Source organism: Sturnus vulgaris, chromosome 4 (genome assembly GCF_052056855.1).
Source record: "Sturnus vulgaris isolate bStuVul1 chromosome 4, bStuVul1.hap1, whole genome shotgun sequence".
Taxonomy (NCBI): domain Eukaryota; kingdom Metazoa; phylum Chordata; class Aves; order Passeriformes; family Sturnidae; genus Sturnus; species Sturnus vulgaris.
In genome coordinates, this window is record NC_142246.1 from 47,438,852 (window position 1) to 47,463,000 (window position 24,149).

At 36.1% G+C, this 24,149-nt stretch overlaps 1 protein-coding gene across 3 annotated transcripts in view; it reads right to left on the reverse strand.

Moving 5' to 3' along the window:
* Positions 1–8,631: 8,631 nt before the first annotated feature.
* SEC24B (SEC24 homolog B, COPII component) overlaps positions 8,632–24,149 on the reverse strand; it is a 45,228-nt gene continuing 29,710 nt past the window's right edge. For all 3 annotated transcript variants that reach the window (XM_014878326.2, XM_088163836.1, XM_088163835.1), the window contains 14 exons: positions 24,037–24,149; positions 22,570–22,688; positions 22,104–22,159; positions 21,575–21,781; positions 21,087–21,210; positions 20,315–20,473; positions 19,740–19,913; positions 18,971–19,081; positions 17,589–17,764; positions 15,854–15,991; positions 14,828–14,932; positions 13,692–13,784; positions 12,002–12,105; positions 8,632–10,835 (listed from right to left, as the gene is read on the reverse strand). In XM_014878326.2, the coding sequence (XP_014733812.1) occupies positions 10,721–10,835; positions 12,002–12,105; positions 13,692–13,784; positions 14,828–14,932; positions 15,854–15,991; positions 17,589–17,764; positions 18,971–19,081; positions 19,740–19,913; positions 20,315–20,473; positions 21,087–21,210; positions 21,575–21,781; positions 22,104–22,159; positions 22,570–22,688; positions 24,037–24,149 (1,794 nt within the window). In that variant the 3' untranslated portion in view covers positions 8,632–10,720. The remainder of the gene's footprint in view (positions 10,836–12,001; positions 12,106–13,691; positions 13,785–14,827; positions 14,933–15,853; positions 15,992–17,588; positions 17,765–18,970; positions 19,082–19,739; positions 19,914–20,314; positions 20,474–21,086; positions 21,211–21,574; positions 21,782–22,103; positions 22,160–22,569; positions 22,689–24,036) is intronic.

Below are 24,149 nucleotides of genomic sequence, written 5' to 3' on the forward strand. Positions count from 1 at the left end.
TCACGTTCCTCCAAAGCAATGCTGCACAAAACAAAACCTTCCCTGATGATGACAAAAGGATCTTAGAAAATGGAATGTTGTAGAGCTGAAAGTGCCACCGTCATGGAAGAACTCTGCAACTGCACACGTGATGGCTCAAGGGGACTAAATAATACACCAGCTGCATTCATCTGAGCTCTGGAATGGAAACCTCCAGCAGCGTAGACCTTAGGTCACACAGACAATCGCTCACATTTCAGGGTCACTGGGATCTATTAAAATGAATGTGATCCCAGGAAACAGTAGAAGAGCAGTTGCACTGTTAGCAGGCAGTGACTCCCAAAGGCAGTAATCTGTGATACAATCTCTATTAGTATTTAATCTAGCAAAAATTCTCTGAATTTTTTTTTAGTCATTTCCCTTTATGAATCAAGAGTTAATTTCTCAGCCTTATGTACCTTATTACATAATCCATATTAAGATCCACAAAGTTCCCAAAGGTGAAATGGGATTAAATGGTTAAATATATTAATTCAAGATGTAATGTTTATGGTTTTATCAAGCAAAGGTAAGTAGGTCATGGCAACTGGCTTCTTTTTTTTTTCTACCACATAATGATGGCTTTATCAAAATTATCTTCTCTGGAGAGGAAAAAACAATGTCAGCACTAGAAAACATCATTTAATTTTGATCATTGTTCAATGCTGTATGTATTTTTTGTACTTTGTTTTAAAATGTTGATAAGGAGCAAAGAAACACTGATGCTCACAGCAATTTGTGGATGTTAACTTATGGAGGGTCTGAGAATCAAGACTTACGTTTTTATATACAGGCAGAAGAATTAAGAGAACATAAGTCACTGCCAAGTTTAAAACCTGACTTTAACGCTTTGTAAAACCTATCCTAAATTTATCTTTCACACCTGTATAAGTGTCTCATGAGGTAACTCCTGCTTTCCTGGCAAAGCAACATGTTTCGTGTCTTACAGTTTTCACTCTAAGTAGTGCCTGTTCATTGTAATCTAGCTTTTTTTCAAATGATATCTCAAAATGCATTTCCTTGTAGTTCAGGTCTAAATTAATGTCATATATAACCAACACTTGACAAAGAAAACCCTTCATAAAACTATCATTGTATTTATCTGTTCATAGCCACTGAATACTATACAAATAAAAATCACTGTGAAAAATCACTGTGGTCACAAATACCATTAAAATGTCTATACAGTGGAGTGAAAGGCAAAGTTTCTTGAGTGAAACTGCTAAAACAGGGTCTCAACTTGAAGTGTGTTCAAGTTGGACAACTTTTAGAATGACTTGCTAGTTCTCAAATTTCTGCCTGTTCCCCTCTCCCCCCACCATGCTTACAGTGTAGTCGGTAACAAGAAGTTAAATTATATTAACCTGCAACTATATTTGAAGGAGTTTTCTTGTTCTGTGAGAGGCAGATTAATCTCTTCACTTCTGGTATCCATGTGCTCTGCCAATAGGAAATGGCACTTCAAGGGAAGTGACTTAGGCATGGACAGCATCAGGGCTCTCTTCATATCACACAGACATGACTGACCCCAGATCCAATAAGAAAATTACTAGGAAAGCAAGCAGATTATTACAGACTTAAGACGTGTGTTTCAAGTTATATTCTCAGGGGTATTTTTTAAAGACAAAACTATTTACTAAAATAAAGCCAGAGGGAGTTCTAGGGAAGTCTGAAACTAAGGGGGAATAAGAGGGACCCTGGTGCTTCCAAGAGGACATGGGTCCATCTCATAAATTTCATTCATTTCAAAATAAACGTTAAGATAGGACAGAAGGAGACAAATAATTCTGAATTAAAAGAAGTTTTCCCTGGGCCAAATAGCAAGCCAAGAAGAGAGAGCTAACATGCCTCACCAACTGGATTGTCAGAAACACACCTGCAAGAACAGAGATCTCTACCCTCACCACAGGGAGGAATGTGATTGAAGGTGATGTGCATTATATTTCAAATACATACAGAAAGGAAAGGCACACAGACTAATTACAGGGTGATCACCTTCATTAGCCAGCTATAGAAGTCCAATTACAAATTTGATCAGGTCCCCAATTATTGGATGACGTTCCCACCACTCAAGGAAACAAATATGATTAGATGTAATTTTAACCATGATTACAGGGAAGCCAGAGCCCTTTTCCTCACCCTCTGACTTGATTTGTTCATTACATTTTGTTTAAATGCTTCCTTTTTTGTTCAGTTACCTTTTCAGAGCTGGTGGGGGAGGGAGAGAGAGCAGAAAACATCTGATGACAAAATTTAAAAATCCCCCAATAGTACAAAACCCACAGCAGGAAACTTGAAGTTCTCCCTCTAAGGCTGTTGTATTCTATCCTCCTTCAGCGAGCAGGATTCAGCATACTTTTAAAACAAAATTTTTCAATGCATCTTACTTAAAAACCAACAGCTACAGGTTTTTCTTTTAACTCTTGCACACTACAGTTCAAAACAGAAAATGTAATGACATAGAATAAAATCCTGAGGTATCTTCCAAAACACGTCTATATTCAGATTTATGTTGTATCTGGTGATGAAAAGCTGCTGAAAATCTCTCCTCTCCAGCAGCAAATATGAGGTAAGATCTCAAGCCTTGCTTGCAGAACTTCAGGTAAGGGCTTTACAAGTCATTAGTAAACAGCCTGAATTTTCCCAAAAGTCACAAAACTGAAACCCAAACTCCTATGTTTTCATGAAGAGGGGAGCACTTCTGGACATGGTCTCAGCAACGTGCCTTGCAGTGTAAAGGCAAAACTTTTTCACCAGGTAAAAATTATGTTCTCTCCCATGGCACAGAGCAAAAAATCTCTCTTCAAGGTACAAAAGAAGACTTCATTGCAAAATATTATCTCTGCCAGTACTAATATACTAATCCTCCTGCTCTAGTAAAGAAAGAGTGAGATGAGACCTATTGCCGCCCAGCATAGAACAAAAACAAAAGGTCTGTATCTTTTATAGAGCAGGGGATCATGCCAGCAGGATTTCCTAAATAAACTGCTGGAAGGCATGATATCACATGGGAAAATACCTGGACTCCAATTACAGACAGAAATTCTTACTCAAGGCAGGAGAAGTGCTTAGAGGTGGAGGCTCATAAAGTATGCTCTTGTTACAGAGTTGTCAGGCTGTCTAAATTGCACTGGAATATTAAGTCAGTACAGCAGAGACCCGAGTCACAATTAAAGGTAGATGGCATCATTTACAGTCATTGCTTTTTCTTCCCTCTTCTGAGTATTTTTACTGTGTGTCCCCTTTTGCTTAGACTTTCTTACATGCTTCCTCTGGCTTGTAAATGTATCTGTGAAATGGTTGCACGACTGTGGATGGATGGAGCTGGTGGGAGAGTGTGGAGACAGGGTAGAACTTCCCCTCTGGCTGCCACTGCACAGGGAAATCAGCCTAATCTGCCTCAGGAGCCACAGCTCCAGGGAGAAATACACAACAAACATGCCAGAAAGATATGGGTGAGATCTTCCATTTCCAGTTTCAATTCTGGAGCCATTCCAGGCCCGGCTTGTGCTCAAGGCATCTGTCATCAGACAGCAGCAGCACGATGGAAAAGTTCAGCTGTTTCCTTTTCCCTGGATAAACCACAAAGCAGAGCTTTGGCTGTTTCCAGGCTCCAGGTTCCGTCTGCACCACTCTGCCACACAGACAGAGCTCAAGTCTTTAGCTTGGCACCTGCAGTATTAGAGATCATAGAAAGTGGTTTTCCTCACTCAGACAGCTTTAATGACCTACACTACACCTGAAAGACTGACTGTTTAAAATGTGATAACACGCAAATTTAATGTCATTAGTGATGGGTAGGAAACGGTGACTGTTCAGAACAGCACAACCTAAGCATTCCCATTCCATGCTAGTAACTGAGAGAGTAATTGCTATGCACAGTTCGACACACATCACTCAAATACACAGAACGTGGAAGCAAGGGGAAAGAGGAACTGAAAGAAACACTTTAAAGTCCAAACCTGCAAAGAGCGTAAAAAATGACTCCTCAGAGTAAACGTTCACTATACCACAGAAAGTAATGCACACCCACAGAAGCATGTTCTTTTTGTTAGTTTGCATTGTCTTCTCACATTAGTCATTGCAAATGACCACCAGAGCTGAGCATAAACTCCATGAATCACAACCATACTTGGTCTAAAAATTCTGACATTCTGTTTTATGCAAATACTCAGGGATCTGAGTACCCACTCCAACCTCTATCCCTTCCCAGGACATGGTACTCCACCTGCCTGTTCTGCAGAGCATATTTGTGCAAGCATTCCAAGGGTTTTTGTAGTAATATTCTTATTTGGGTAATAGCCCTCCCTCCCTTCAAGGTGGTATCATGTTGTTTGCCCTGTTACTCTTTTAGGCTGATGAAGAAAGGTTGCCACAAGCATAGCAATGTGTGTGAGAGAAGGCTGCCTCCTAAGCTACTTTACATTTGATTCACATAAAATTCACAAGCTGTAGCTGAAGGACATTCCTAGAAGTCCTAACTCCCGCTTCAAGAGGTCTTGCAGTCATGCCTGGACCTTTTCCACAACATGCATCTCCTACACACACCTACAAGATTTCAGTAACTTCCAGTTGTTCTTTTTAAGGGAAGTGCTAAATTTTGAAGGAGCTGAAAAAGTCTTTCTCCAGTTTTAGGAAACTGCCACTGAAGAGAGCTGAGAGCTCACAGGTTTCTGTTGTTTTTTGGTTTTTTTTAAACTTCTCCATGAAGCTGTAACACAGAACTTATTTTTTATAACACAAGCACACTTGCTTATTTAAAGACATGGGTATTACTGGTTAACCAAGTTCGTGGTAGCAAGAACTCAAGAAGGAAAAGAGCAGAAAAGGGAAAAAGCTGGTGATACCCACCTTCATGTAAATCAGTTCATGCAACATTGTTTGCAATAGTTTACATAGTACCAGGCACCTTATATCAAGTATAATCCTAAGAGGTGGTATGGAAAGACAAATGAACATGCCATCATAAATTTAAACACAGAGAAACTGAAAGTCACAGAAGGCAAATTAAGTAGAAGACCTAAAAGGTTGTTAAATAAAGAAAAGAGCAGCTTGCTACATTCTGTTGTCCCCAGTTCAGGAAGCTACAGAACATTTGGAATATTTCAGAAAGAAGGAAAAATTATACTTTTCTCCACAGGTAATTATAGTGCAAAACCATCCATTAGAAGAAATCACTCAGTCTAAAGTCAACAATACTCAGTTACTCCAATAAGGAAAAATGCTGACTGGGTTTTACATATCCAGCTGATCTCTAAATACGTAAGTTAGAAATGCATCTCAGGGTAGAACAACTTCCACATGAGGGATTTCTCATGTTTCACCCTGACCATCAGATACTAGTAACTCTTAAAGGAGACAGGATGCTGGAGCAGGTGGATGGGCAGCGCTGCTGGATGATCCAGCTGCAGCCTGACAGTGCTGGAGCAGCTGACAGACCCCTCACACTCAAGGCTGCGATCCTCCTGAGAATATGAGAATAACATTTCCTGTGGTTAGGAGATTACCAAGATGGCTAATTATCATCAACTCTTTCTCATATTTGAGGATTCTTATACCAATAAACACTTTACTCAGGAATTTCCCAAAGCCTCAGTGTCTTGCAAATGGAGACCTTTTACTCACATGAATAAAAGTATACTACTTGCTAATCAAATAGTACTTCCTTCCAACACTCTTGACCTTTGTAAAATTGATGCTTTTCTTTTAATGGTAGCATTATTAAGGGTGTAATTGGAGATCTGTATGTGATGATGCCTCTAGGGCAAGGTTCTCTTAACATCTGAAAAAAATTTTAAAAATCCTCAAATGTAGTTTTAAGTAAATATAAACCAGAAAATCATAAAGGTAAACAGGTGCAAGAATATTAAATTCTAATCCTTTCTCCTTTAAAAAAAATAAATTTAATAGGTTGTGAAATATTTCCAGGAGCTCTCCCACCTCCCCTATTTATCTTCTGTACAAGTGTGCACAGACTAAAATCCTGTGCGTGACTGGTACTCCTATTAGGCAGCTCCTTTTGCTAAGGTCTGCCAAAGGAAAGTAAGAATAAACTCTGTGTAATATTTATTTTTTCCTAGTTATCAAAACTGTACAGGAAAAGACATCAAAAACCCTGCAAGTGGATTGAAGCATAAAATTAAGAAAGAGCTATTATGTAGTTATTTGAATTGTCATTGTTGTTGTAATGATGTTTTACATGACGCTAATCATGTGAAAATTCTCTTGATACTCTCCAAAATGTAGAAATGCTTTTGAATTGTTCCATGGACAGGAATCATCAGTATCTTGTGAGGAAAAATAAAATGTTCTCAAAAGAGACTTTGATCCCAGTTATCTGTGAAAGTTTTTGGTTTAAAAACACTTTTTAGATTCCTGAACTTGAATATAACATAGCATCAGTTTAAGTAAAGACATGCAAGACTGCTAGAAATGTTTTTTTTTGTTTTTTTTTTTTTTAATTCTAGAGGCTGAGAGGTAAAGAAATTGCATCAATAAATCATTACAGTTGGCCTGTTCCTTTTAAAATTTCCAATAGAAGTCTACCAAAGATCCTGGTATGCTAAAAATCAAAAGTATCTGTGATTCCAATTATATTCTCCCTCCCTTACGAAAATCTGAGATGCAATAGAGTATGTACAATCCTCTCACCCTTTTAAAGAACTGAATAAACTACCAGAAAACAATATAAAAAATTTAACATGTATTAAAATATAAAAAACTGCTTTTAATCAAAACACCATTTAAGTAATTTTTACATAGTAACAGACACTTATTTGGGGTACTGCATAAATTTATTGCCAGCTAAGCCTCAGACCTCCCCACTCCCTGCACTGGGCTACTGAATTTCTGCAGGGTTACATACTGCCCACAGAGACAAATACAGTCCAAAACTTCTAAATGCAGAAGTCAGTGACTGAGGTTGTAATCACTTCCTCACTTACCCACTTGTGTGTCATACCCTGAAACTTCACCATAAAACTCTTAAAATCTACCTGGTGTGAAAAAACTTGACTCCACATTTAAAATTACTGAAGAACTCTTGACTCTTAGGATTCCTAACAACTGCTTTTGGCTTTTTACAAACACCAGCCATGACAAAACTATCTTTTCAGTAGCTGACAAAATTTACGAAAAGCCAAGGCAAAACAAATTTACCTGTCCTGGTCATCTTTCCTTCACTGCCATGAGAAGCTCTACACCAAGATTAATAATAAATAAGCTTATTTCTAATAAGCTTAAGAACAAAATAAAGAATTGAGTTCAGTAAGGCTTCTCAGGAAGCTGCATCATGCTTCCTACCATTGTAAGAACTTCACGGGCTCTAATTTCTCCCACAAGAACTTCCATACTACTTCCTTGGTAAAAGAGGTACAAGATATTGCATGTAGAACAAAGACGTGAAACGGATCCCCACTGTCAATATTTAAAACACTAAATATTTGAACTGATCACCCAAAGACTTACTTAGCTGGGGCTGGGAAACATCATCCCTGGGAAATCTTAAATTTCCAATGAAACAGAAATGATTTATATTTATACACTGCAGTGTGGAAGACACTTTGAGAAAAGTTCAATCCTTAGAGTGCCTTTGGACAGTTCAGCACTTCATTTAAGCAGATACTGAAGTATGTCTTCTATCTATTCTCCAAAACCTTACTTAAGTAGGCAACAAGCTTGTTGAGCTTCACAGTACTTCACTTGGTGAGATTAATCTTTAATCAGTATCTTCTGCTACAGTGGCACGATCCAGGCCATTTTAAGAGAAAATTTCTTTTAGATCACAGAATGCTTGGAGTTGGAAGAGACCAGAGCTTATCTGCTCTGACACACCTGCTCAAGCAAGCTCATGCCAAGGCACATTGCACAGGATTGCATCCAGATGGGTTTTGGATTATCTCCAGTGAGGGAGACTCCACAGCCTCTCTGGGCAATCTGTTCCAGTGCTCAGTCACCTGCACAGTAAAGCAGTTCTTCCTCATGTTCAGGTGGAACTTTCTGTGCATCACTTACTGCCTGTTGTCTCTTGCCCTATTGTTTTTGGCATCACTGAGCAGAGCCTGGCTCCATCCCCTTGACACTCTCTCTCCAGGTGTTTATAAACACTGAGTTCCCCTCTCTGTTGTCTCCTGTCGAGGCTGAACAGGCCCAGCTCCCTCAGCCTTTCCTCGTAAGAGATGCTCCAGTCCCCTCATCACCCTTGTGGTCTCTGCTGGACCTGCTCCAGGAGCTCCATGTCCCTCTTGTGCTGAGGAGCCCAGAACTGGACTCAGCACTCCAGATGTGCCTCACCAGGGCTGAGTAGAGGGGCAGGATCACCTCCCTTGACCAGCTGGCAATGCTCTTCCTAATGCACCCCAGGATACTAATGGCCTTCTTGGACACAAGGACACAAGCTTGTTGTCCACAGGACCCCCAGGTCCTTCTCAGAGATATTCTTGCCATGCCTACAGATACACTATTGACCAAAAGACTAAAATCAGTACCCTGAATCTTGAGATGTTTCAAATTCAATGTATTTACATGAGACTGTCTTTTTAAAATTTAAACCAAAGACCAGTCAGAATGGAGATGTGCTGTATAATTAATAAAAAAAGAAAACTATATTCTCTGTGCTGTGTAGTAATTTTACTGAACAAATAGCTCTAAATATGTACTTTTCATAATTTTATATACAAAAACTATACTAGAAGAATAAAGCTTTAAGAAATGATTTTACAGAATATGTTGCAATTAATCATGGCATAACATGTTCCCAGATATCAATACCAAACTCACAAATCAGAAGCATCTTCATGGAGCATTTGAAATGTTAACATGCTCTTCTCATCTTTGCAAATGATTTTTAAGATGCCCCACTCTTCAGCAGCAGTTAGCTTTCACCCAATGCACATTACTTTACAAACAAGCATTGAAATCCTGAAGGTTTGATTTCGGGACAACATTCAGCATTGCCTCAGATGTTTATTACACGATAAATTAATTTACTAAATGGAAAGTTTCTCTTATGTAATTCTTTGGGTAACTTAAACACATTTAGTTAAGGACAACACACAAATATAAGGTATCTTCTCCAAACATGCAGAGTAACACTACTTGCGCAATTCAACTGTTGTAGCTTTTAAAGCATTTGCAAACCATAGCTAATACATTTTCTCCTTGACTATTTGATTCAGGGGCTATAGTAGTTAAAATACAATGTTAGCATTTTCAAGGCTACATTAAATTAAAATGTAATCATACTAATCATAATTTACTTTTTTGTACCTAATTATTCCATTGCAGTCACATTTCATTAAACCAAGATAAACAAAGTTCAGGAAACTAAGTATGAGTAATTGTGCTTTATGAATTAATTCTAATGTGTCTCTAAAAAAAGGCCAAAGAAAACCATCCCAACTTAACCAAACTGAAAAAATCTGTCATAAAGCTGTCAAAAGGCCCAAACCCTTGAGCTACCAAAACATTAGCAAGAACAAAGCGTCTGAAATATGCAAGTGTGATTACATTTTGAATTTTGTCATTTTAAAGCCTTTACTTTCACAGATGTAATGCAATTAATTTTTACATCTCTTCTTGATTTTCTTTAGGTCACAGCAGAATTCAAATCTTCAAGTGTGAGTGACTACCCACACTTACTCTAAATGGCAGACAACACAAGTTATAGAAACGTGGACCAAGACTACAGTAGTTACAAAACGCAAAACAAGGTTAACAAATATGCCTTCTTTATGATAATATATAACAAAGGGTTTAGGAACTCTGTATCAAAACTCATTTCAGATTATGTGGTGTTTCCTCCTCCCTTCCACAGGTCTGTGAAAGGTGGTAAACATGTTTTCTTCAATATTCAGCTCAGTAAGAGTTTAGCTGGAAAATTATTATAATTGCATAAATATAAAACCACATGATAAAGCAAAATATTTTAATTAGCAAGCCAATCATAAATAAATTCACCTAAAATTAACAGAAGCAGCAGCTGTATTCCTTCTACATTGATACTTTTTTAATCATATTTTAATAGTCAACTTCATTGCCTAGCCTGGGACAAAACAATTCATCATCATCGAGCACTCAATTCTGCACAATGAGCTAGGTCTTTTTTTTAGTTACATTTTTTACATTTTCTTTACAAATGTAATACCTATGTACATTATATATTTTATTTCTACAATTGATTTACTTTACTGAAACTCTACAACTTTCACAGGGAATTTGCTGAAGTCTTTAGCAAATATGAACCATTCCTTTTAAAAACAAATTCATATAAACAACCAACATACATCACTGCCCTTTGACATCTCTGTTAAGGATTTGGATCTGGAAGGGCTACTATAACAAATGTAAGAAAAAAGGCTTTACCTAATTGTACTTTTTGTTAAGAAATATCATCCCACATAGCTACATAAATTTACCAGCTTGCAATAAACAGAGCACCATACCGCTGCACAACTGGAAACGTGTACAAACCAATTTTAAAGTTTACTAGTGAAACAGCTTCATCACTCGCAGCACTTTTAGACTGAAGGAAATCTGCAAAATTCTTTTGGAAATGTATACTCCTTTAGCTCTAAAACATCCAGAACAGTGCCGGTCACCGTATATTGTGAGGAACAAGCATCCACTTCTGTAACTTCCCGTATGCTTCTCTTGGCCCATGCTTCTGTCTCAAGTCAGACTTTTTCCTCTACCTATTCCTTGGTCACTTACAAATCTGCTGTTGAATATTAAGTAGGAATTCATAATACGAGAAAGCTGCTTCTGTCCGATCCTCAATTAAATGCTGAAAAAAATCTGTTTTGGCAGGGTTCTCATCTCTGAAAGAAGAAGGGAAGGTATTGAGTAAAATCAAACTTTGAGCAAAAAAATCCACTGCAAATTCAAACAGACAGGCAAATTCTAATAAATTGCTTACTGTCATTTGGAATATAAATTCAGTCCTAAGATATTACAATTACAAATAATCCAGAGTCTAAGAAAAAACCTGAAGTTTGCAATACACTGTCAAAAACCAGCATCTTTTAAAGTATATAAAATGGTAGAAAAGCAGGTGAAATACAGCACTTAAAATACCTTGTAGAAACATAAAAAAGGAAATGTAAAAATTCTTTTGTTTTTGAAGCTTGTAACAAATATGCTGGTGGCAATGAAAAATGGCAAGAATTACATCTATGCTTACATGTAATCTCAATCTCAATCCCCTCCCCAGGCTTTCTTGGCAACAGAATAGAAAAGGTAAACATGTCAAAGACCTAGTATCCAAAATTATTGCCCCCATAAAAATTTGTTGGGACACAGTCCTCTGTTCTGGTGTTGTGCAGCATGCAGCAAAACTCTCTGACTTATTATGGTCTGTCAGAAATTCTTGCAACTCAAGCAGCAGCCCCAATGCCTTCAGTCCTATATTTCAGAATAATTTCTCTGAGAAAGTCATCATACTCTATAAAAAGTGATCTCCTGCCCAGGTCAGTAAAACGAGTACTCTACAAGTGAAATGTAATCTCAAGTATAATTATTTTATAGAATTTAAACCTCCTTAAGCAAGCCATAGCTTGAAAAGTCTTCAGATCAGCTGCTGTCCTGTAGATCTCAGTAACAAATACACACAATTATTAAACCATCTACAGATTACTAACTTTACTTGAATCTTTTTTATATACTATAATGAAATTATAAAAGCTATACCAGAAACTAACCTGGTTAACACCATTGATCATAAGGAAATCCACTGTGGTTTAGTGTATTCCTAATATAAAAATATACAACCAATTCCTACCAATAAAAGTATGAGCAGCTGAATTTGCACTAGACTCAAAGATAACGTTTGTCACTAGACAGTTTTATAAACAGCACTGTATCAGATGGGAAGGTGATGTTAATTCAGTTTCTTCCAAGAGAGATATACTCACTTTTCATCAGTCTTAATTAGAAATTGTAAATACAAGTTGCTAGAAACAATTCAGTACATAACAGAAATACTTACTTTATTACTTGAAGAACTGGACTTAAAGGTCTACTATCTCTAAGCCAAGATATAAAAGATCGTGTCCTTTCTGAAGAAGGTGCATCCACCTCAGGAAGCTGTGTCTGGTTGAAGGTAATTGAAATAAACCATCACCTTTTACTATTGAAACTATTTAAAAAAAACAGATCCTGAAAGTATTAACATAACTCAAGCCATAATTTCTGTTAAGAAATTACCAACCATGGATTTACATACAAAGATGCTTTTCTTCAGTTTAAAGGACAACACTTCATAATATCTGTGGTGCACTGCTATCTAGGAAGGAGTACAATTTAAACTGTGTTTTAAGTGCAAAAGATTTTAGGCAGCAAGTTCATCTTTACAAAATGCTGCTTTTGCAGTCTTTTTGCCTAAATCTTCTGTCAATCAAGTGTCTACATGTTGCACTTTGCATCACTGAAGAAATGGGAAGTAAAATCTGAATTTTATGTAAATATCAACGGGAATACGCTACTGAACTATTTGGTTAGGGAATAAGCTGAAAATAATAGACTTAAAAAGAGTTGAGCAATTCACTGAGCTAAATATATACCTCTTCAGCCAATATGATGCTTTAAGACAATTATGACATAAAGGAATTTATTTCAGTTAAAGTAGTTCCACTGCTACCTCTGTAGAATGAGAGCATAATTTAAAAGCAACGATAACTTTATGTAAGTTTTTGTCTCATTTTCATTATAACAGATGCTATATAACCATTGAAAAAAAATTATCATCCTTCCTTTATCTAAGCTCTTCCTGGAAACTCTATTAACTAATACCACCTGCTGGTCATAAGGGACAGTTCCAAATTGCTAATACATTCAAAATACAAAACTCAGAACAAGTAGTCCAGTTTTATAGTAGTCTTATAGCTTACCACTCTCAACCTGTTCTTGTCATTTTCCTGCTTGATAGTATGCAACTGTAAGCAGAAAATATCTACCTATGTGTTTCTATGCTAACATTTTTTGATACTATTTGGATATAACCATTTGATTCTGAATGTTCCTAAAGTGTCTTAAAAGGGTCCATCCTCATCTGCTAATAGTTGATATTATGGAATAATGCTGCTCTGTTTCACGCACTAGACTATAGGTACAGGTTGTAACACACAAAAACCCCTCCACCAAAACACACCTCCAAGGATCTCTGATGTTCTAATAGCTGAAAGTTTCTCTATTAACATTGAGTCAAGGCTTGGAAGCTGAGCAAAACTTAACTCTTACCATTACTTACAGGCCTATTGTGTCATACCACGGATTTGGTATCTTACATGAGGTTCAGAAAACACATGTTATCAATGAAGTAACTCTAATCTCAATCATTAACACATCTGAATAATTTTTGTATTTATCCAGTGAAATTACTTCCTTTTCTTCTGAATGCAAATGTAATGCCATAAAACTAATAAAAGCAGTTAGGTTATATAGAAACTGTTTGGCATTTCATGAATGACAAAATTTACATGTTTACATTCTTTCCCTGAAAATATCTTCCAACTTCTATCTGGCTCCTATGAAACTGACAAGAGGTTAGAAGGTACCTAAGTAGAAGAAAACCGCAACCTCATAGTTATGTAATTAAAAACTGAAAATACAGAAATAAATAGATTAAATGCATATTCTAAGTGTAAGCAGTATACAGCCCAGCTCATTAAGATGCCTACCATTTTCTGTGGCACTGATGCATAGTTCGGGTATCCAAGGACATCTTTTATGAAGTTGTTATCACAGTTTTTTCCAATCCAAAGGTAAAAAATCTGAAAGATGTTAGAATCAGTTTTAGAAAAGGCCCTGCATACATTTTAGAGAAACAGGCAAGTGGTGATGCAATAGGAATAATACCAGAATAGTAACTTCCATGCAAATGAATCACTTGAGTGTTCCAGTTACAATTCATGCATAAATGTCTATATTCATAAGTAAGTGTGTAAATACCCATTACATTGGTAACAGAGTAAGGTCATTAAACATTAAAAAAATTATACAGGTAGAATTCAAATACTGAAAGAATGAGGTTTCAGGACACATTTATAATAGAACAATTAATGCAGTAACTTTCCATGTTACCTCCTTAAATGAAACCCCTCAAATTATTTGAAGTCACACCACTCCATTGGTTACTGCACACTGGCTTCCCAATCTAGACAAGTTGTAGTGAAGCATCAATTATCAAAGCTTATTGTAGTAATTATTTCAGAGGTCTGGAGACAAAAGCTAGTTTTAAATTCAAACTCAGCCCTGAAGTGATTCAAGGTTAAAAGCACCTTCTAGACTGTCACTGGAGTAGCATAATGCTTTATCAAATTGAGCACGTTTCAGTGCAATTTCTACAAATATATTAAACTGTATCTACAGATTTTGTTCACTCTCCAATTCCCCCTCATTGCAACTCTTACGTAACACAGGCTACAAATGATAAACCCACTCTTTGTGCATAACTGAGAACATTCCTGCATCAAGTATTTTGTTAAATCCTCTAGTGTATGCAATTTAATAGTCATTAAAAGAAATTCTGAAAAATAGAAATACACTAATTCCATCAAAAACACCTTGATGTGAAGTCTTGGTATATTTCGACCAGTCTTGCATGAAAAAAATCAACCTCTATAGCCTCAAAGGATCAAAATATGAAAGCTTACATTGGAATGCAGATTACTGTCAGATTACCTGGAATGCTGATCCACAACACTGTTATAGCTGAGAGCTGACTGGTTTCAATAACACAGAAGGCACTGCTTTTGGTTTTCTTTTTCTCCTTTAGAAAATTTTTAAAAAGAGAATGTGTAAAATTTTAACTTACTGAACCACAGTCCATAAGAAAAGCTCCTTCTCTTGTCAATTTCTCTGCAGACAACTTCTGAAGGGGTGGTTGAGGAACAACTCTGTCATTTACATGTATTGTACTCTGTAACAAAAAATCAATACTCAGTAACACTAGACTTTTACCTTTAAAGGTAAAACAAAACAGGAAAAATAATGATAATCTCTAGTAAAATTTTGAGGATTCTCATATAAGAAAACACAATGTTAAGCCTAAAATGATTGTGTATGTTAAACAGTTCTAGTATATTAAAAGGCTACTTTAATACCTAAAACATAATAATGGAAGTAAATTTAAGCTGTACATGTAAAATTTTTGATGCTACAGAGGTAAAAATTTCAAAAGAATTACTACTGTTGACACTTAAGTTTTCTACAAACTTTCTTCCATTGCATTCGGTTTCACTAAAAATGTTGCAAGAGCAGAAATACATCGAATTCTACTCCCTATAAGGAAGGGTTCAGTATATTATTGCATTCAATTAACAGGAAGTCCTCTGATTTAACATCCTGCCTGAAGTGATCCTTAGGTTTCTCCAAAGCCCTATGACTGGTCTGATTAAAGAATCTGGCTGTTTGCACTAACATTGAAGGTTGTTATTGCGGCAACTGTATCTGATATCTGTATATAAAACCTTGAATCATCCATCAGATCTATTACACCCATTTACCACAGACAGTTGTAAATAATGAAAACACACTGAGGATGTTTCCAATACATATAATTTTCTTCAGTTTCTTTGTATTATAAAAAACTATGGAATGAATTACTAATTACTGGAATTATGGTCATTGAATCAAGATGAAGTAAAACCACAGTTCTGCTCATACCACACTACTGTACTTGCAACTCAAGACTTGAAAATAATGTTTTTCTTGATTTTTTATAACTTAGGGGAAATGCTCCATTTGTATTATAATAGCAACATAAAATTACTGCAGCACAACACCAAATTTAATGGGCCATTAAAACTAGAAAATGCTATAACCAGGCTTCATACATTACCTCATCAGTCAGCTTGTCTATTCTGTACAAGTTAGGATGTATCATCTTCATCAAATGAACAAGAGGCTGGCTCTTCATCTGGCACATTGCATAGACACGATCATCCAAGCGTGTACTTGTGCCTGTTCTGAAGGCTTTCTGTAAGAGAACATTACTACTCAAACAAATCCTGTATTTTATGTCACATGTAAGAGTGCATTTCAAAATTCACATTTTCAAAGTGCCAAGCAAATGTAGCAAATCTTTTGTAAAGAAATATATCTTACTGGAAGAATCTTAAAGCTTGAGCAAAATATTTAAAACATAATGCAGTCCCTTCTTACTGATGAAGGAGAATAAATTTCTCCCTCAGTTTGTTTAAAATTTACGTGCAATTGGGCCAGAATTTCTCATTTTTATTCTTGACAAGTGACACTGGCCTGTGAAACTCACCAATGCAAGCTATCACAGGAAAGGTAAAAGACAAGCAGTGTTCAGGCAAGACGTGGACAAGATTAACTCGGAATTTATAGTAGAAAGAATTCAATGTTAAAGAACAGCTTTGGAAGAGAAACATACTTTCATGTTTAATAGGTGAAACTCGACTCTCATAGGATAAAATTTATTTTTTAACTCTCTCCTACTGAATTTTTCAGATCTCCTTTAGAAGAAACTGGTACACAACTGCTGTGAGAAGCAACATGATGAAGTAGACATCATTTTCTAACTCAATGGAGAACATTCCTATCAAAGTTCATATTCACTTCTACAACAAAGCTAAGGACATCACTCCTTGTCTGCCATAAGCATTTTGATTTTGGTTTCTCTGTATCCTAGGTTTTCTTCTTGTTAATAAAGATAATAAAAGATCCAAACCTAAACAACTTTTCCCAGCCACTCTTATTTCTGTCTTTTACACAGATCTTGATAATAAAAATGGTCTGCTTTTTTCCTGCGATTGACTGCATTTATTATGAAAGTATCAAAAAATCATAATCATTATAGACTGAAGTAATCACTAAGCCAAAGAAAATAAATTACTATGCTTAGATCTCTTACAAGATTTATATAAAGGTTTGTTCATCCTAACGCAACCAAGAACTGTCAGACATGAAAACCTTCATGCAATGAGATTTATTCGTAACAAAACCCTGCAGGAAGCTCTCTCTTAAGTATAATGTTCAGTAATCCAAACAAAGATATCATTAAAATAATAGCAAAAAAAGAATAGTAACTACTTCTATGTGAACTTTCAATTATATGACTTGAGTTTCTATAAAAAAGTTCAGCATATCTCCATAGAAACTCATTTTTCTTGTTGGAACTTTAAAGTATGGATTGGAATATACGTATAAAATATGTATTGGAAAATACTAGCTTTTTTCTTTATAACATAAAAACGAAGAAATACTAATAAGCAGTTTCCAACAACTTTTATGAGCTATACTAATGAGCTGTGAAAATCTGAGAAATGCTAATTGTAAATTATATTTTTATTTTCGTTGTGAAGCAGTATAAGACAAAACGTAAGAAATTCAAAATCAAGTAAACCAATAATGTTCAGACATTAACAATTTAAAATAAGCTATTACAGTCATCTTCTACAATAAAGTCCAGTGTCCAGTCAGCATAAAGACAGTAATCCAATTTCCATAATTTTAGAGAAGTGCAGACATTGTTTGACCTAGAACTGAAGAATTCCTCAAATGGAACAATGAACTAAACATCAAACAGTAATCCACTAGATGATACATACCTGTTTGAGAAGAGCCAAAATATAGAGGGGGAAGAGCTTGAGGGAATTTGGTGCTACCAGGATGGACTGCTGCAGATTTGAGGCAGTTGACATGTATGCTGCCAAGGAGTCCACCACAGCATTGACTAAGGCATCTCTTGCATCTGCAAGGCTGGATGAAACCGAGCGATCCACAGCTGGGGGATTAGGAGAGAAGAAGTTACTAGACATGGCCTCAGCTCATTCCCTTGAATTTTGAAAATTTTACTTGCATTTCCAGGTTATGTTTCAAGACTAAAAAATCCCCCAAACCACATCTGCATTCTAACTTTTTCAGGAGTAATTTAGATGATTGTCAATACAGAAACTCACTTTTACAATGCTTAAAAATATAGTGCAGCTAATTTCAGCTCACTGGTTTGTACTCTTGGAGAATTAGAAGAAATTTTTAAAGCAATCATACATAGTGAAGTCTAAATATAAATTTAAACCTTATACAAACAACTTAACCATTGTTGAAATGCTGTTGCCCAACCTCCAAGATAAGATTTGCACCAATTAATTTTGTTTGTTTTTTTTTTCCCCTCACACAAAAAATTTCTTCCATGACTTCAGTGGCATAACTGTGATTAGTGTAAACACAGCTTCATCTTTCTCTGCTGAGCAAGGGCTGCAAATCCTTTGGTTGGAGGAAGCCACCTGCTGGATTGAATGTGCATTTAAGAAGAGATCACAGAATGGTTTGGGTTGGAAGGGACCTTAAAGATCATCTAGTTCCAATCCCAAAAGACATAGGATTACAATTTACTTCTAACTGATTTCAGTATTAATATACAATATAGTACATGCTAAAATGCTGCACATAGTAACACACATTTAACAGGAGAGATCGGTCTATGAAACAGCTACTTATGATCCACAATTAAGGGATAAGTAAGAATCCTCAACCCTGACACAACAGAAGGATAGAAAACCAGTATCTCAGATACACTGTTGTCAGAAATTCCCTTTTAGTCTCCAGCAACTCACTAAACTGGATTACTGTTTCTTAAGTAATCCTAGAATGCTAAAGTTTGAGTGAACAACAATGATAATGATGATACAAAAATGAGAGTTTTGATTCAAGTGTGTTATGATTCTTTTTCCTTTACTAACCCCCAGAAAACAAAGTAAGAAGGCTGCTTCTAAAAGACTAAAGTCAACTAAGTATTCAGAACAAGGAGTATTTCAGGTCACACTTTCAGTATAAATTTGGTTTTGTCACCTTTTGCACTCACAGGCTTCAGTGTGCTGAACTTCAACCTTTTTTAACAATATCCAGGCTTCATTCACTACTTATTTAAACAGCTGGCAAAATTAGGAACATGCAAAAAACCATGTGAATCTTCCTGGTCTGTACTCACCCATGTTTGCTAAGAGGCACACAATTGCTTGTACGTCTGCTCCTGCATATACATCAGACAGGGAACTCACTACAGGCAAGCAAAGTGTGTGCACTCGAATTCGACGCTCACCTAAGAGAAATTAGTGGAAATTATTATACATTCTCTCCAGGTAGAAGTAAAGACATCCAGTCATTACAGCATCTCCTCCCATCTAAGACGGACGCATTCTAGAAAACATACCAGTCAAGAAATTGCTGCAACACTGTCTCTGATTCCTGCCTCAACCAGTTCAAATTCTACTCTAAAGCAGCACAAATTGATAACACAAACTAGCAACATCCACAATAAGTCTTTGATCTCACAAACGAAGTACACTGATATCCATCCCACAATTTTGTGGCATCTTCTACCATACAAATTAGCTGCTATTCTTTATGCTCACCCAGTGTAGTAACTGCAGCATGTTACAATCCATCACAGGTCTGTGTATTTGGACAAAGTGCCTGCCAAACGTGTTACTGTGTGCAACAATGGCCACACTTCTAAATAAAAGAGTCTTGCTGAATCAGCACTATGTCAGAGGCAGATGAAATTTTCACATTAAAACAGTGTTTATAAGGATTTCCATTATGTGATTAACTGCCAAGCAGGCTTACTAGCTTACTAGCTCTGACAAGATTCTTTTAGGGTATAGAGCACAACAAAAGGCTGTGAATCTAACTTTACAAACATTACATCATAAAAAGAAACAAAAAGCCCACTGACCAATTAATTTGAATTTATTTACCTTTACTGGAAGTATACAAAAGGGCTGTTTGAAAACAAACCAATGATGTGTCAGTCAGACTTTCCTCTATGGACATTTGTACTGCAAATCCAGCATCAGGATTGACATTGGCAAGGGACAGTAAATCAGTGGATCGTACAAAAAAATTCCCATGGAAAGTGTGTATTGAAAGACCTAGAAGCAGATTAAATAATTCAGAGTGAGGTTAAAACAGCATGGAAAACTCCCACCAATAACTAAAACCCCAGACCTCAAGTTATGATTGAAGAAAACAGTAAAAATTCTATCATGTAGAACCAATTACATTTCAGCATGATCCTGCAGAGTTCATGTTCAATTCTGAACACTCAAAAGTGAATGATGCCTTTACACTACACATGTGAACTTATAGTGAGATGGTACCATCAGCTAAAAAACAAAACAAAAAAATCAAACACCAAAAGCTAACTTAACATAACTCTTCAAAGAAAGAAAAATAACATTCAATTTAATGTTGCTAAAGACTAAGTACATTCAAAATGATTGCTAACACATTTACACCAATTGTTCCATATGAATCACTATTTAAGACAAACCTTTTGTACATCTTATGCGCATAACTGCCTCAAATCCAATCTTTCTTGTAAGGTATCTTTTCAGGTCTTTTTGCAACTTTTCAGCCTGAGCAGGATTATGGCTGCGATGGAAAGATGGATAGTAATAGATGCATCCAGCAGAATACTTGGACATGCAAGCTGTAAAGGAAGGAAAGATACAGTTAAGAAGTAAAACTGTAACATAAAATCAGGACATAAAGTCTGTGTCCAGACTTCCACAAGTCACATCTACCTTCATCTTCTCAGTATCACCCACATCAGTAAGACAATGAGAATTGTCCCAGACTCAGGTCAGTGAAGACAGAAATGAATCACCCCAACACATAATGACCTAATTATACATCAAGCTCAATAAGCATCCTACATTTGGCAGCTAAGATTGAAGTGCTTGCGGAAATATCTAATGGTGTAGAGCAAAATTATGTGTATGTACAGAGACAAATCTTGGATAATTATCAAAAGATGAAAATTGTTCTACTCCTATAATTAAACTTCATTTATTTCTTGCCAAGTTTCTGTTTCCTGTTCTCGAGCAGGAGAATACTTTACATTTAAAACTTTGAAATCCTAGAATAAGTTGTCTGATACCAACAATGCAATACTTCTGTTCTTTGCTTCCATTAACTTCAAGGTCAATTCCTTTGCAACATGAGCTGCAACTACAGAAGTGCTAAAATATTTACATGTCTTAGGAATTCCTGTGCTTCTGAAGAGAGACAACAGCAGAAAGAGGGAAGGAGATACTCCTTACCAAGAGAAGCTAGATCAGAATATTGTGAACTTAAGAGAAATAAATCCACAGCAGTCTGCTGGCCGGAACAATCCAGTGCCAACTTCTTATAAAAGTCTGTTGCTGGACCAAGATGCTGGACCACCTTTAGTAAATAAATCATACAGGGAGGAGTTATGACAACAATCATGCTTTTTAGACTTCATGGAAGAAAAGACATACTATTCAGCACCATCTGAGTAACTGAGTCACAAGTATTTGCAACTTCTTTTGCTTGCCAAGAAAAATAATGGACCAAAGGCCAAAGACAGCTCATGAACTTCAAAACAAGTAATACCACACATACATGTATAAAGTAGTGATCTTAAATCCATAAACATAGACATAACTAAAATTCAGTTAACTGCTATAGATGAAGACCAAGACATTGATCTGCAGAACTATGCAGGTCAGAAAGACATGGCCAGTCCTTAAGTCTTTTGAAATGAGTAGTGAAGGAAGTTTTTTACCTTTGTGCTTGACCTTTGATTGGGATCCTCTCTGGAATGCAAAAGTCCCGCTCCCAAAGATGGTAACTGAGTTTGAAACACAGAGATGCGACCACCCGTTGGAGACATCAGTTTAAATGCAGCCTGAAGAGCAGGGCCCAATGCACTGTGTGTTTCTCTTGTATTGGTGAACATATTTGGTAATGCATTCAATAGATCTTTAATCAGCTGCAGAACAGATTGAAAGGTGTTTTATGAGACTCTGCCAGCTTGAAATTTTCTGCTGTTTCTAAAAAGCCGTACTGCCATGACTGAAGTGGCAGAATCAATACCAAGCATTTCAGTTCAGTTTTAACACACTAAAGATAACAAAGATGTGATTTTAAAGGCTATGGTGTATCAATGAAACAGCATATAATACTTCCATAATGAAAAATTAGCATTGGAACTACATATTATGAAGATTAAGTTTGAATTCAAAGTTTAACAGGAACATCTGTTTTGAATATTTAACACCTTAGATTTAATTATGGACTTTGAGCAATCATACCTCTTTGCTTTCATGGAGATTTACAAGTAAACTATCTGGTGTAGGTAGAAAAATATCTATGGGGAGAACAGAAAAAAATATTAAAGAAAAAAATAACACTGAAATAGAACAAAACATTTCATTGCCACTACAAACACCATGAAACAGTCTACTTTTCTAATATGTGTGTTACAGCTAAATACTCCTTGCAGATAGGTAAGAAAATTATATGCAGACACGTGTAAAAGAGAGCAATACAGTCTACACAAAGCTTGTCTGATTCAAAGCAAAATTAACTATCGAATTTCACATTTTAAACATCACCTACTCAGTTAGTTAGTTAGTTAGTTAGTGCAAGACTATTTTTCAAAAAAATATTCTCATTCAGTAACATCGACCTAATATCAAATAGTTGAGAGATTCTAACTTTTGTTCTGGGAAAAAAATAGGTTCTCGAAAATTCAGCTTCTATTTTCTTTTTACTTACCATCAATATCTGAGACAATCAGCATCTGAGGCTGTGATAAACCTTCTTGCAAGTTGTAAAACTGAACAGTGCTGTCAAACGTTATGAACCCTATTCTTGTTCTTGAATCTCCAGGCAGCCTGAAGCATTAAAAAATAAACTATTAAGCCCTAAATCTCTCTCTCAAGATACATAGATACTCATGGCTCCTGCTGATGTCAGCAGAAACTCAGTTCATGTGTAAAGAAGTGAAGGGAGAACATAAGAAGGGAGGTCTGAAACATGAATACAAACAATATTTCCTCAACATTTTCTGAAAGGCTGAGGTAATGATACAGTTTATAAGACCAAGTGTTACAGATAAGCACTCACTAATATATTGATAGTTTGTTCCACAAGAGAACTTAAGAAGTTCATTTAAAGCTGACACATGAAACAAGGCAGCCTTCTCAGTTCTTTAATAGAAAACAATGCGTTCTGCTCTTTCCTAATTCAGAACTCCCATTTACTAATGTACTTACAGAGTACTTACAGCTCTAAATCAAAATCCAATGTCTCTACAATGCAACATTTATTTCTCATGTGGACCATATTTCAGTGTATGGCATAATACAAAATTAAAGACTACATGGGATTTCTCAAGCAAAATATTAAAAAAATTATGAAGTGCTGAAAACCATGACAGTGACCAAGAGAATAGAGAAAAATACTGTTATTACCACCTGGGTATATAACTGAGGTGGATGCACTGATTTTCCTGTGGACTCTGCATGGGATTTTATGAATTTTCCTAAAATATTTCAGCATATTTCTGAGATTCTGCTGACAAAATAGCCATAACAAACTGAACAAAGAAAGAGCGAACCACAAAATGGAAGCAAAGATTTTCAATGTATATGTTGGCTTCTCCTTGAGAAAATCAAGTTCCCCAAGAAAAACTTGTAGAAAGGAATTTTCAAGGCAAGGCCTCCATAGGATTAGTTGTCAAAAGGCATGAACACAGTAGAGCTCATTAACCATCGCTCAAAATGCACCAGGAACAATCCCATGCATGCTGTCCCAGTGCAAAAATAAAAATATAGAAATTGGCACATGGCAACTGTGATCTGAAAAAACCAAACTGACAACACAATTCACCTAGGGAATCTTACTCTTGTGGTTACAATGTTCCAGTACCTCACACCTTTCAGCACAAGAACCAGATAATTTAACCTCTGTAATTTATTATTTTTGTTGGGGAGGGGAAGAATGCAATGTAAAAATCGTTATACAATCAACATGTTGTTGGAAGTTACAGCTAAATATTCCTTGCAGATAAGTAATTAAATTATATGTGGATACACATGCAGGGAAGAAATTCCAGGCAATGGAACTTCTGCCCTTTAGGGACAGTATGTTTAGACATTTTGAAATTTCCTTCAAAAATTTCAGTTGCAATTTTTTATAGAAACATGTTAGCTGATTTGAAAAGTTTATTTATACTCTTACTTGTCTAGGTTTTCCAGCAATGACTGGCAGAGTATTGTCAAATATCCAGCCTCCACTGCATTATGAGACACATCTAAAACAAATAAATATACCGCAGGCTGAGGAGGACGAAG